Here is a 15,427-nt window from a genome sequence, read left to right as displayed (position 1 = left end):
GAGAAAACCTATACAAGAAAAATAAAACACCTATATAAAACAGGAGTTCAAACTACCTAGTACTTGAAGTTTTTCATTATCTCTGTATCTTTCTCTTCCAGCAAGTATAAAAGGAACATATGGAGAGCTTTAAACCTTAAACCATTTGTATTGGAAAAAACCCCAACTTTCAAATTGCATAATTTTGATCCTTCCTTGACTTCACAAGACTGCAGAGTTGTTTCTGCTTCCTGCTCTCTTCCAGATTTCACTCTCACTTAAGGCTCACAGCTTACACTTACACTGCTTCTCCTCTCTCCTCTTCCTCAGAAGAGCTCCTCAAGCAAACACCATCAGTTGCTATTCCTCCTATCCCCACACTCTCAGACAGAGCCTGTGTGCAAAGATACATGGAATTAAAGTCAAAAATTGCAAATTGACACTTTTAAATATGCAAATACACAAAGACTTAGATACAAATGTATCTGCTACTTAAACAAAAGCCAGCTCACAAAACAAATAGAAATCTGTAAGTCAGCAAGTTTTTTACATTGATATCATTAGAATTTAGATGAGAAATACAAAAAAGTTGGTACTTTTTATTAGTGCTTTGTGAAGGGCTTTATTCCACTGACCTCACTTTCAAGTTAATTTATTTGCAGAAAGTAACTCGTGTCAAAGACGTCAGCTCACTGAAAGGACCATTTCCTTCCAGGATCAAAGTGCACCATGTGGTGAGACTTCTCATCAACATCGAGTTACGTCACAGAACGGGAAATATACTCTCAAGTCAATTATGAAAATAATGGTTTGTTCCATCCTTTGGAAACTGAGCATCTGCTTATTGCTTTACCCATTCCAACATTATTCCTCACATGGCATTCAAAGTTTATCCAGTACTGTGATTGTATGTTTGTCATTTCTATCAGTTTGTAAACACTCAGAGTCACAGTCCACCCTGCATGACCCTGTCACTTTCACAACTGGCATGTAACTGTATTAATGAAACACTTCTTATGTGTCTGAAAACCACATTTATATCAAGCATTTTCCAACAGATTACAAATTATTAAAGAAAAAATGGGGGTTAAGACATTAAGTTTAAACACTTTTTTTTTAAGATCACCTTCAGCTGTGGGCCACACTCTAGATTTTTTAAGAGGTACACATAAGACCACCTAAGTGTAAGCTTCAGAGCAAAATCAAAATCCTAATAGGCCCTGTCCTTACAAGAACTCATTTTATACCTTTTCAGTCAATACATATTGAGGTCTCAACCACTGATCATGTAACAGACCATAAGTACTTCAAGAGTTATTGATTTTGCTACTCTAGCAATTTGTCTGAAAGAAGATTCATGCCATCTCAAACAAAATCCCAAAATACTTCTGTTAAATTTTTCCCCTTAAAATAGTAGCTGTTTCAGGGCTGAGTAATTGTAACCTAGCGGCTGTCCAAAGAAGACTCTAGATTCATGCCATTAGCCTCCTACACAGTATTTAAAACCTTGCTCAGCAATAATGGAGCTTTTAAGGAACTTAAAGTTACCTCCTGAGGCAACTGGGAACATGACAACATCCAATGTAGCATAGAAATTTGGGTTATAAATACTTGCAGAGAACAGGCAGCAAGTTGAATGCAATACTAAAAATATTAACAAATACAGGCTTTCTCTTGCTCTCACTGGGTCTCATTCTGCACAAACAGCAGCAGAGTCTTTACATTATATATAAGCTCAATTCACTGCCATGGCTTCACCAAACTCTGGGAGAAGATGCTTTACTCTTGCTTACTTAGAAATTAAGACATTGAAAACTCTCAGCACACCTGAAGGTAGAAATTATTCACTTCAATCAGATCTTTACACTTTCCATTCAGCTTCTCTGTGATCACTAGAGCTGAGCTGGCAGAGATTTGGTACTCCACAAAGAGTCCTCAAAAAAAACCTCCACTAGCAAGCTTACAATTTTATCCCTATTTTTGCCACTGGCTGAGTCTACAGATCTGATCTCTCTCAGTCTAGTGGCATTACACAGCAACTTTTCCCATTCACCAAGTAACCTTTCCAATTCTGCTTCAAACCCATACATATCCTAATGTAGTGTAAGAATTTAAGCAATACCCTACTCAAGAGGATTGGAAACTATTCTAAATTAGGCAGCTGGTTAATACAAATCAAAAAAGCATCATAATATGAGAAAGTTAAAACAGCTGGTATGTCTTATAAAACTGTACAGCTCTAGGGGATGCCCCTGACACTTCCATTCTTTTCTTCTCCCACAGGACTTCTCTGCCTGGCTCCTGCACAAAAAAGAGGACAGCTCCTGCATTGTACAGAAAACCTTATTAGACAGCCTATTTTCCAGAAAGAAATCCAGAAAAAGCCAAATTTGCTTGAATAAATGACTAAATTCTCTTCCAGACAAATGACTAAATTCTCTTCCAGAACTGCAGTTCAGATCATTTTCATAGCATGCACCTTCCTGGCTCCAAACTTACTCTGTTCCAGTAATCCATAAATTACAATGATGGATGAGTAAGAACTATCCGTTCCCATTTGAAATAGTGCTGACCACTCTTTTATCATTCCTGGCAATTAACAGTAAACATGAGTTCTAGTCATTTTTTGTAGGCAACCTGCTGAGATTTATAGCAGTACCTTCAAAAGTCTGAAGACAAGACTTATCTTTGGGTGAAAGATTTTTCAGGGTTGTGACAACCTTGATGCAGAAAAGTTCTGGTACATCAATCATATGTCTGCTATTCTGACAGGGAAAACCTCACAAGTGGCACATACAGTGCAAAACTAGTTAAGGATAGTTGCTAATTGTTGCCACAAGTTCTAGACAAGTTGTCTGCAAATTAATAGAAAAAATAGCAGACAGCACTACTATCTCAATCAGTTTGGATCAAAACTGCCCAATTTCCCTCCAAAATACAGTAACTGACTTCAAGTAGGAACGTTAGCAAGGAAATGTTTCCAAAAAAAAAAAGGAAAAAGAAAAAGGGACGACTACTTTAGGCAACATCTCCAGTTACTCCAATAAGCCAAAAAATCCACAGTCTAGAAAAGAAAAAAAGATGTGACAAGGGCAAAACTCCCTCCCTGGAAAGCAATTCTGAGAGTTCTCAAACAAAGGTATTTCATTCTATTCAATGTTTGCATCAGTAACATGGATGCTGAAAACAAAACTATTTTATTAAATGTGCCAATGATGAAAAGCTAGGAAGGACAAAAAACTTAAATCAATTTTGCAAATGAAAGAAATTGACAGAAGGGGAATGAAATCCACTGGGGATGAGCACAAAACTCCTACAAAAAGTCAATGGAAAATATATGTAATAGTCTTTAATAAAATGAATAATGCTTAAATCTCAAGCTGACAGTCAATGTCAGGCAACTGCAAAAAATGGTAAATATCAGTGAAGTGTACAAGAACAACTTTCAGAATAAGCCAAGTAATCTTTTCTGGTCCATTTTGTACTGCACTTAAGAGACAAAATACTGCACTCCCACTGAAACACCACTTTTCAAGAAAACAACTGACAAAACCCCAAAGAGCAGGCCATTCTTTGTGTTCCTCCAATAAAGACAGAGTGAATTGGATTTGGTTACTATTTACGCAGGGAAGCTTGAAAGAGGGCTTCCTAAGAACCAAAGTACCCAGAAGGCTACTGCAGAGAAAACAGGATCGATTTGTTCTCAGGTTCTCCAACGACAGCAGATGCAATGGGCTTAAAATTGAAGTTAACAAGATTCACACCAAGCACTTGAGGAAGACAACACCACTTTTCAATTTTAAGGACAATGAAACCCTTGAGCAGATTACACTGGAGACAGGTAAGGAAGCAAAAAAGCAACAGTCAGTGGCAGGACAACAGGAAATTGTTTAGTCTTTGTGGTTCTTACATTTATTAAAAAACTATATAGAATTTACTGGCTCCAGCACTCATTTCAGTAGAAGATACTAAGGTACACTAGAGAAATAGTGCTTTTTTTTTTCAGTTTAAACATTTGTGACTTTTTATTCTCTTCTCTCCACTATCTTCAGCATAGTCTTACTTTTCAATTAACACTCTTACATTTTTGTGATGATCAGTTACCACGGCTGCAAAGATCAGAGTCTTGTGTTCTATTAGAGCAAAAGCTTAAAAAACACACAATAGTCAAATAAAGGAATGCAAAAGAAGGAAAAGGAATCCTACCAATACTTTCTATTCAACTCTCCCCATTCCAGGACTCATGGGTTTACAACTGATTTACACTTCCATAGAAAAATGCAGCATATGGTAAGTTAAATAGGACAAGGAAATAGAGAATACAATGAAAGTGAATTAATGAAAATCAATAGTTTTGAAGACTAAAGTGCATTGACAATAAAGCTTATGGGGTTTACACAACTCAAATTATTTCAGTGATTCATATTAGAAAATTAAACAAAACTTTCAATGAAGTGTTCTTTTAAGTGTGTGGTTTAAAAGATTGCAGTCCTAGTTGAATCAAACTTCAAACAAACAATAATGAATAATTATTAATTGTATTGCAGGCATCAGCTAGAGATAAAATGTGCCTTGATAAGAACTTCTCAGTTCTCTCAAACCCTCCTCTACAGAGCAGAGAGGCAAAGCAAGCCCCACCTCACACCCCAAGGACTACCTGGTAACCTAACAGAGGCAGACAATCGGTTTGGACAATGCCTCTGCAATATTAGATGTGAACTCTTATTCTCTAGTTTTAGACACAAAGTTTCAATTCACAGTTCTAGTCTTTCCCTTGTTATCAGTGAATGGAAGAACTGCCCCTCGAGAAGACAATTCAGCGGGTCTCAGACATGTCTGAGATCCTTGAAAGGGCTGCCTGTGTTATTCAATTTCTCCCCAGTGTCTGCAGAGGCAGCCTAATGTCACTCAGACTTGACACCAACTCTTCCCTGGCACACCAGGTTAGACATGTCACAACATTTCCATTCCCATTCTTTCCTGAAGCAGTGCTGCCTAAGATTCCACAGTCTCAGCTTCTTGGCAACTCTGAAGGAAAGCCAAGTTCTGGGGGTGGAGGTGAACACAAGCATCACCAGCTTCAGTGGCTTCCAGAGAGGGCAATGCAAACACATAAAAGACTGTTTCTTAAAAAAAAAAAAAAAATAAAAAAATTAAAAGGCAATATCCAGGTAGCAAATTTTGTAAAAGTGAAAGCTATACATTAGTATGAAAAACTAATAGCCTGGCTCTGCAAACACTTAAACAGGTATTTTAGCAGAAAATCTCACATCCTGAAAATGAAAACATATGCAAACATTTGAAGAAATACAGTCTACAGGTTTTGAACTGGTTTGGTTGTTTTTTAAGGCAACGTCATTCAAAAGAATTACTTTCCTTTCTAACAAAAGAGGTAGTTCTACAACTTCATGGTAGCATCCAATACATTAATAAGAAACAACTTTTCATATTGAAGCTGGGACAAGGCACATCATACCATTAAGCCCCACAGAGTTAAAAGTCCATGCTGGCACTTGAGCTTAAAGAGTTCAGATTTCTGCAGCACAGCATCAGTTTTTGCCCCATGTTCCATCTTGGGTCCTGAGACTTCAAAACTCCAATATTAGAAAGATCAAAAACTACGACAAAGTATCTTCAAAACCCTAATGGGATTTAAACATACTGTCAATGAAAGACAAAGACTGAGGAGAGGTTGTGCTTCACAATTCTTCTACAATCTTTACCATGACCATCCACTCCTTGTCAGCTAGAATTCCCCCATGAATTATAATTATAGTTTCTTCATGAAATCTTCTGAAGATCTGTATCAAAAGGTAGAACTTAATCTAAGCTACACTAATTTTAGCCCTCTAAGAAACAGATTTTCATTATCATATACTATAAATCCTTTTTTCCCTCCCTGTAGTAAAAGACAGACCACATATACAGGGATCTGAAAGAAAAGATCATGTTAACACCTGCTACATGGAGAAACAAACAAACAAACAAATCTGAAATACACGTAACATCTTCACTGCGTCAAATACATGGCACAGGAGATCAAACACCTTGGAACCAAATCTGTAAGAGTCGGCCCTGCTGGCCACAAGGAAAATCCATTGTCGGATATCTAACCAATTTAGCCTAATTTTCTGACACCAGAGCTGGAAGGCAAAGAGAAAACTTGAACTATTTAAGGAAGTCTAGTGCTTCAAATGCATTCAGAAGCTTTAAAGGAAGACTTAAAAATATTCAGTACACTTTAGGTTAGACTCGTATGCTAGTTTCTTGCCTATTTTAGTTATACAGTGTCCTCAATTCTCCATTCAGACATTAAAAAAGACTTAGATGCACGCCTCTAATAGTACAGCAAAGTAGTTTGGGCTTGATTCCAATTTCACCAGAAGCAAAGACATTCACAGCAGAGATAATCCATACTTCAGGGTTATTTGAATCTTTTTAGAGCTCCTTGAGATGCAGGAGTCAAGCTCCATGGTCATAATGATAAAACAAAGGGAGAAATGTAAAGGTGTCTCCTAGCACAGGTTATAATACAAGAATGAACAAGTATTAAAAGGATGCAATAAATCATTATTCACAGGGTACTCACGCATTTAAAGACAAATCAAGAAGTGCAATCTTACACTAGCCAAAAAATCCACTAATTAAACAAAATCAGTAAACAAAAAATTCAGAAAACAGTATTCACCTACAATAGCAAACTATTGCTACCTATCTTTTTTCAATCAGAGTAACTACTAACTACACACTGAATAACCACTATGACTTGCTGTGTAGTTCAACTTGAAGTTTTAAATTTACCTAATACAAGAACAGTTTTCTGTAACAGTACTGAAGCCACTACTCCCATTTTATTGCCCATTGTTTGTAATCTTTGCAATTGAATTAAGCACTCAGTTGTTTACCTACTAATATTCTTCATGAGAGAGAAAAAGTGGACTTCACTGGAAGACTGTGTATTTTCTGACATTTTTACAAGAATTACTCTTCCTCCTCCCCTCCCTTTTACATTGCAAGATTCTTCAGTATTCCTTAAAGCTCTACAGCTACTACCAAGTTATTTCACCCTTGAAGACATTCACAGCATTTCTTTTCCATCAGCAAATACATAAACTTCAGCTGAACCTTTTTCATAGAATTTTATTAATTACCTGAACAGTATTCTGCAAGTGCAGTCCAAGTCCACAACCATCCACAATAAATTCAAATTATCCTGACTGGAGTCTTTCCAAATGCAGCTAGCTCTGCCGTATGGGGAGGGCCTTTGATGTTCACATCAAATAACCTTCAAATTGTTCAACAACGACAATAATCAACTCTATTGTCTTGATGGATAAATCCCGTGAAAATGTGCCCACGAATGTCATGGACTATACTCGTTCTCAAGTGACAAGATACAAACCACAGTGTGGAAGTGATTCTACTGAAAATTTAAAGTTCGTGGAATCATAAAATCAAGACATACACTAAAACGAAAGAACGCAAGGTAGCTGCCAAACTATATAACTTTTTAAAAAGGTATTCTTCCTACATTTTCCTAAATATTCTACAGAGTTGAAGTAACAATTAATAAAGTGCAGAGGTTTAAGAGTGAATTCAGCTCATAACTTCTTAACACGCATGTCCAAAATCAATCAAGCAAATAAAAACAGGTTCTAATGCTAGCCTGAATAATCTGATCGAACGGTAAATAGATCAGAACAAAGACCAAAACTTACTGAATCACCTAGAGGCATCTCTTACCAAGAGAGCTCACCCATCTGACAATTATTCCACGTTTAGAACAGACAGGACCTTTCACAAGACCCAACAAAACCACACTATAGCATGCAGAGAGGCACCATGCACACAGAATTCCTCTTTCCACTGTCATCAGATCGTCAAAGGGACATTCACGGTGCGATTTTTGCCAGTACAGCGTTCCCTGCACAGAGCCTGCCAGGCATGGTCGCCCGACTTGGAGCTTGCCGAGCGAGCGGTCAGAACCGCACGGCAAGCACAGACCCTGCCTGTCTGCCCGCACGAAACCCGGCTGAGAGAGAGTTTAAGGGCTTCTGGATACTTCCAACTCCGCTAGTTACAGCATTCAGCAGCTGCAACGATCCATCAGATTCTGCAGAGGCACTCTTCTTGCTGCAGAAGAGCGTAGTGATTTGTTAAAGGCAAGTTTGGAAAGGACAGATAGGAGAAACTTGCGGGAACACGAGCGGAGTTTCTCCGCGTTAGCCCGTACGAAAGGCAGCTGCATGTGCGCTACCTGGAATCGGCACGATTTTGAGGCAAAGCGAAAGCATCGCAGCTAACACCGGGAAGGCAAGAGCCCACGGCAGAACCTCCCCCGGAACACCAGCCTTTGCCCCGCCGTTTGCTCCTTACTGAGGACGGCAGCGGACAATTCTCGCCCAGGGGCTGGGGAGCGGGACCGGCTGCCTTCCCACGGCGCTGGGAAAGGCGGGACCTGATCTGGAGCATCTGGAGCGCGGGCACTGACCTGAGGGTGCGGTTGCCGGCGCAGCCGCGGCGCTCCATGGCGGCGGGCACGCAGCTGGTGAGCTCGGTCCAGTCGGCGTGCAGCCCGCAGCTCCAGCCGGTGGAGAAGCGGGAGAAGAGCCAGGTGTCCTTGTCGCCGCCCGGGCGGTGGCAGGCGCACTTCTTCTGCCCGGCCCGGCAGTAGCAGGGCTGCTCCAGGTGGATGTTGCGCACCAGGTGCCGCCCGAAGGTGGTGCCGCCCGTCTTCTGGATGTGGAGGAAGACGATCACGTCGCGGCCCCGCATGTCGAACCGCACCCGCCGGCACAGCTCCCCCCGGGCGAACGGGAACTTGGCCGCCAGCCGCGGCATCGCCGCCGCCTCCTCCTCCTCCTCCCGCTCCTCCGGGCCCCCCCCGCGGCGGGCGGCGGACGCCGGCGGGCGGCGGGGGCAGGCGGCGCCGGGGCAGGCGGGCGACACGTACTGGTAGACGATGAGCAAGAAGAGCAGCGCCAGCAGAGGCGGCAGCAGCCACCTGTTGAAGCGCTCGTCCATGGCGATGCGCGGAGGCAGCGCGGCGCGGGATCAGGCGCTGCCGGCCGCTGCCGGGGCGGCCGCCCCGCTCGGATCCCGCAGCCGAGGTGCGCCCGCCTCCCGGCCCGACGGCATGGTCCCGGCAGGCGGGCGGCCGCGGTCGCTCCGCTCAGCCCAGCGCGCCGCGCCGCACCCCGCCCGAGGCGGCCATCCCGGGCCCGCTGCCCGCGGCTGGGGCTGGGCGCCGAGCGCCGTGCCCGGAACGCGCTGCCCGGCGGCGGCCGCACAGCTCCGATCCCGCTCCGCCGCAACTCCAGCCCAAACACAGCGCCCGGCTCCCGGCGGGGCGCGCCCCGCCCCCGCCCGCCGGCCAATCGCGGCCGGGCCGGCCGCTCAGCCGGCCAATGGGCGGGCCCAGCACGCCGGTCCTTCCGCCAATAGGAGCGCGCGGTGGCCCGGCGGGGGCGGGGGGAGCCGCCCCGCGCTCCCCTCCAGGTACCGGACCGGGACCAGCCGCGCGCGGGGCGGGGACGGGAGGTGGTGACAGCCAATGAGAGGATGGGGGCGGGGCGTCCGACAGCCAATGGGACGGGCCAGAGGCGCAGCCAGGTGAGCGGGGCTCCGTTAAATTCCTCCTTTCCCATCACTTTCCATCGGGGAACGCGTGTCTGGTGTTGTTCGCGATGTTACGCCCGTGATTATAACCCCAAGTGCTTCCTACAAGGAGGCCGGGCAGCACCGACCGCCCCACAGGGTAACGAACTGTGGGTTAGCTGGCACGCGGAGCTGCTGGTTCTTGCCGTCTTCAAAGCACGAAGTCCCAAACATGAACTCCCTTTGCAGAACACTTTTACTTCCCCGAGGCAATAACATCGGTTCTCCAGCAGTGTAGCTGCTCCATTTAAATGTCAAAAGGTTACTTTTCAATCTCTCTCATGCATTTACAACAATCCACATCTTCCAACCGTGTTGTTTTCCCTGCTGAAAGTTATCCTTTTTAAATAGACATTCAAATCTTTAGCCCGCAGATCACACTTAGCTGAGTTTTGCAGAAAAAGCCCCAAAAACCCAACACTGTTTGTGTGTGCTCCCCATAATGTTAAAAGTCTGTTACAAGCACTTCATACCCAAAACCAAGCCTCATATGGCTCCTGGATTACAATGTATTAATATGCAAAGCATTTTGTCTTGGAACTGATTGCACATCTCGCTTATTTAATTACAGAATGCCTTTATTTACTGAGGGATTAATTAGATATCTGACAGTGCTAAAGCAACTTTTTGCTCAACTCTAAAGACAGCTTCACCTCTGCAAGATTGATAACAGAAAAGCAGTGCCTTCCCATGGGACCACTTAACTTTAGAACTTATAAAAATAGACAAATGTATTTTAAACTCAAGATTTTTATATAGAAACCAAGAGTACTTGGACTTTTTGGTGTGGGGTATCTGTTTCCAATAAAGCTTGCCAGAAATCATAAAAATTGCCAAAAAATAGTCTAAACAGAAGGAGCTCAAACTGTAAATGTTGTGAAGTGTCCACAAGAACAACAGCCTACACCACCCACCTCCAAACATCTACCACACACGCATGCATACTCCCAGTGTCCCATAATGGTGTTGTGGTATTACACCAGTAAAAGTCTGACAGTGGCTGATTTTTGGGTCTTGCCAAAATATGAAAAGAGATGATGCACTTCTACCTTCAGTTAAATCTTTTAAGGACCATGCCATGGGTTACTTGGTGAAATTCACCCTTGTACAGCCATGCACCGTGGTACTGGAAGTCTTTTCATCCTTTGTAAGAAGAATTCCGGTGTCAAACAAACCTGTTTAGTCTTCTTCCTCTAATGACAAGAGATGTGCACTCACTGACTCTTACTGAAGTAGAAAACAGCATTTTCACGTTGAAAAATCACCTTGTTCTTTGCCAGCAGAGCACCCATCTCTCTAGAGACTCTCCTCTCTGCTTCGGCCACCACTGTGCCCACCTGCTTTCAGACTCCCTGTCCCTCCAAAGTGTGGACTTAGTGAGGTTCTCTTTTAACCTCTTTCTTTTACTAGGTGACACAAAGCCTGTTCTAGAGAAATTTAAATATTTATATGCATAAGATACAGAAGCATTTTGTTCTCATCCCAGCCTATTCATTACTTAACAAGAAATGTGGCAAAATTAATTTGAAATAGAAGTGCTGCTAAAGGATTTAGACTCAAGTATCTTTTCTGATGCTTTTAGCAAGAAACAGAAATATCATAATTTAAGATTTTTCTCATTAAATACCAGATTGTTAACACTGTACCTTCATCTCCATGAAAAGGAGCTCAAAACTAAAGTTGCTAAACAGAGAAACCCTCAATTTCAGTAGAATTTTAAATTCTAATTTATTTAAACTTACTCAAGACAGTTACTGATTCATGAAGACTGGTAAAAATAATGGAATAGATGTACAATAGAAGTAAAAATATTTATAATGATGTTTAGCTAAAAAACTTGACTTTAAAAAGGTTCTTTTTTTTCAAACTAGAAGTTATTACTTGCAGTGCCACATGAATCAATGTGTTTATGCAGCTTTCAAAGGCAGGCTTTTACTTACAAATTCGAATGCTCTTAATGACAGTCCGTGGACCACACTTTATATGGAGTCACAAACCACTGCACAACCAACAACATACAGTTTTCATTTGGTAGTATTTTATGTTCTCTTTATAGAGGCCCATGTAACTGTGCAAGTCCCTGTGGGATTAAGTTCTAATAAAATCATTTAGCTTCTTTGCAAGTCCGTGGCTGTAACTCCTTAGCATCAATGAAGCAATGAAAAGGGTCATTTTGAAAACAGTCGTGTTCCCATTGATTTAATGGGATCATGACTGGGTTCAAAATGAAGCCCTAAAAATTGCAAACACCGCTCAATCGCAACATTTTCCCTTTCAAACATAACTCATCTATAAATCTCCAATGAGACTTTAACTACAAGGAAAATCCGAAGTCAGTTAAAAGTTAATTTTGAGATAATCTTACAAAATCAATGTGGTTTATGTGGATTTCACAAAAAAAAAGTTACATGTAAGACTTAGGATTCTCTTATTTTTTTCATAATTCTCTAAGATCCTATCTGACAGCAGATATCTCAGAGTTCACCCACAAAGCATTCAAATAAAATAATACTGAAATGACATATTCCTTGTAACAATTTCAGTAGAATACTTTCACCTTTTAAAATTTACATGCTAAATCTACAGTTATTTCTACCAGAAACAGGCTAATTTGTGAAAATGCTGCACAGAAAAATATTTTAGAATCCCAACACAGTATGTCCCTTGTCCTTGCCAATTCCCAGGCAACATTCAACACATTTTCCAAGTTGCTAAAAATAAAAATTGGCATACTTACAATATATTTGAAAGGATAATACAGTACTTGCTAGTCTGAAGGAATGGACATGTGAAATATTGTCAGTGCCAACATGAAGGTTTGTACAAAATGCATGAGTAAACAAGTGATATTTTATGAAGCAAAGGTACAGAAACATGATTTCATTTAGCAATTACATGTCTGACAAAGTTAACATCTAATAGATCTGTTAATGTAAAATTAAAGTGACACTCACCTCACATTGGTTTCTTTTAATTATTTATCACTGCTTGACCTGAGCTGTTTCAATACTTGTAGCCAGTTGAGATTTTCAATAGACCAATTTTTCATCATGCAGCAAGTCCCAGGTGTTTCCCTTGTCACAAGGATAGAAATTGTTAAATTAATAAATGAATGCTAACTTCAGTAATTTGTCTGGGATTAATTTCCTTCAATGTTCAAAAGTGTAAACCTCCCTTATTTTTCAGCAGATTAAATTCTACTCTGTGCACTTTTCAAACTTTCATTTCCATGGCACACTGTGTGCCTTATTCTTCTTGTAAATTTATGCATCACACTGACAGCAGTCCCTTTTCTTGTAAAGTCGCAATTCAGCATAAGGCTTATTACTTCACACTTCTCCTGCTCGCCATTCTTTTTCTGGATGTAATAATTTTATTAAACCTATGACCACCTTTAATTTCCTTTATTTAGAATGCAACCACTACAGAAACAAAGTTTCAGTCAGTATCTTATATATGCCAGTCAATGTGCAGCAGCTTCTGCAAGTCATTCCTTACATCACATTGCTACATGTTTTCCTTACTAGAGAAATGATCAGCTATATTATGCTTTGAGTAATCATAATTCCACCTCCATAAAATGCTGACCTCGGACAACTGGAATGTCATACATTGCTTCTGGCATTCTAGTATTCTTCTTTTTTTGTTTGTTTATGACCATATAACTCCTCATAGAACTAATACAATACCTTTGAATACCTTTATTTAGGTTACAATGGTTGTGAAGGTAGTTTTGCAATAAAGCAATAGAGCTGAAAACTTTGAGCTACATTTTTATAGATAATGCAAAAACAAGATATTTAAAGGCAGATTCCCTTTCTACCAGGTAAACTTGGTCATCCTTTGTCCTTTCATTCCAGGGCTTTGCAACAGGGACAGCTAGCAGAAAAAAGAATGAGGAAATGTTCTAACTATGTTTGGGCATGTGCCAACTAGCATGCTCTCAAACAAGTCCTGGATATAATTTGGAAATTAACCATTCCAGAAAGCATTTCCAACCAGCACTCCAAAATTACAGCTTCAGTGTAGGTCAGACCATATCATGCAATTTGGCCTCAGCACCCAAGACAGTTTCTGAACATGTTTAATTTACTAATAGAGACAACACTGTTGAGCATTTGCAGGTTCCAATTTAAGCAAGAAAAATTTGTGTTCACCCTCTTGCATTTTGAACTGTGGTGTAACCAGGCTACACTTAGAAAACTCAGCTTGAAGTTACAGCATGTTAGCTAGCACAGAAAATCTCCGGCAGGTAAGACAAAATATGTGCTTACTGGAGTCCACTGCCCAAGCTATAATCCCAACTGAAACGAGGATGATGTTAAGAAAATTAGATGAAGGGCCTCTGGCTGCTCTGGTTGCCATTCAAAATATGTGTGTGGCTTCAGGATGTGGCCAGATAGAGTCAGTGAATGGGAAGATACTTTTGAGTGAAATGAGAGATATTCCAATTATTGAAAGATGCAATATAAAATGACAAGCAGCCAAAGGGAGAAACCAAAGAGTATGAAATGCAGGTGGTTTTTTGTAATCCCAGACCCTAAACACAGGGTGCTTGTGTATGTTATCTACAATCAGAATCTGCAACATGGAGACAGCATGAGAAAAGCATTTTACAGGACACAGGAAACTGTTCTCTCATTTCTGTTCTGTGCATAGAAAAACTTAAGTGTACTCACACATATTCCTTCCAGCCCTCAGTCTTCTGAATCCTGAAATATTTATGATGAAAACTCTAGAGTGTAGAGAAGCTTTTGGGTACCTATTACAGACGAAAGGCATGTCACCAGCACCACATCCACACTTTTTTTCCCACATTTGGGTCTAAATGGAGATGCTTCAGACTCTGTCACTCTGATAACCATGTGAACGATATCACTACTGCATTTTCATATGGCACTTTGGTTTTCCTAGTAAAGAACAGTCTACCAGCATGTGATAAACTCCCTTGTTTAAAGATCAGGATGTCCAAGAAATCAACACCCAAGTTTTCACATTGCAGCTTCCTCTCTGATCAGGGAGTCAATGCACAATGAGATACAGCTCTTCTGAAACTGGTGCATGCTTCCTTCTGCCTAACAAAAACTAATAAATATCGCTATCAACATTCCCACCAAACCCCAAAACGGCTCATACGGCAAGGTATAGGAATTGCAGGACTGTATAATACTGCCACCTGGTGATAAGTGGTGACAGAAGCATTTTTCCTACTCCTAGTATCACACAGAATCTTTTTGCTTCCTTCCAGGTGCTCTGAATGTGCATGGATCCATCAAACGTCACTTATCCAACTATCAGTTTATCTTGAGCACCTCTGCTTGTGCTTAGAAGTGAAGTTACTGAGATTTTCAAAGCTATGAAGGCCATATCTTGTCTTTTTTTTCAAAACAGGCTTCTACATATGCCATGGACAGAAATAGACTTATCTTGATCCAAATCCCCATCACAACTCTATATGAAATCTAGAAACTTGAGTGTCTTCAGAGAAAAAAATCTTAAATCATGTTAAATCATATTAAAAATGATCCACCTGACCTTCCCTCTCTCTTTCTCTTTTTTTAATCTTTTCAGTCTTTGGGATGCAATGTATAAATAAAAACCAAATAAAAATAAAAATAAAATAAAATAAAATAAACTGTTCAAAAGCAAAACCAAAAAGCCCCACTAGAAACAACAAAAATTTTCCAAGAGGTTTCCCTCTTCAAGATGGAAAAAAACCCATTTCTGAAGTACGTGATCTCTGAGTCCTTCATCTGATCTCTATGGGGTACAGGTGAAAAATGAAGAAAAA

At 41.0% G+C, this 15,427-nt stretch overlaps 1 protein-coding gene across 1 annotated transcript in view; it reads right to left on the bottom strand.

Moving 5' to 3' along the window:
* HS6ST3 (heparan sulfate 6-O-sulfotransferase 3) overlaps positions 1-9,003 on the bottom strand; it is a 275,047-nt gene extending 266,044 nt beyond the window's left edge. The window contains exon 1 of the mRNA XM_066313451.1: positions 8,471-9,003. Coding sequence (XP_066169548.1) covers positions 8,471-9,003 — 533 coding nt within the window. The remainder of the gene's footprint in view (positions 1-8,470) is intronic.
* Positions 9,004-15,427: the final 6,424 nt, after the last annotated feature.

This window comes from Sylvia atricapilla, chromosome 2 (genome assembly GCF_009819655.1).
Source record: "Sylvia atricapilla isolate bSylAtr1 chromosome 2, bSylAtr1.pri, whole genome shotgun sequence".
NCBI lineage: Eukaryota > Metazoa > Chordata > Aves > Passeriformes > Sylviidae > Sylvia > Sylvia atricapilla.
This window is presented reverse-complemented; position numbering and strand designations above follow the sequence as displayed.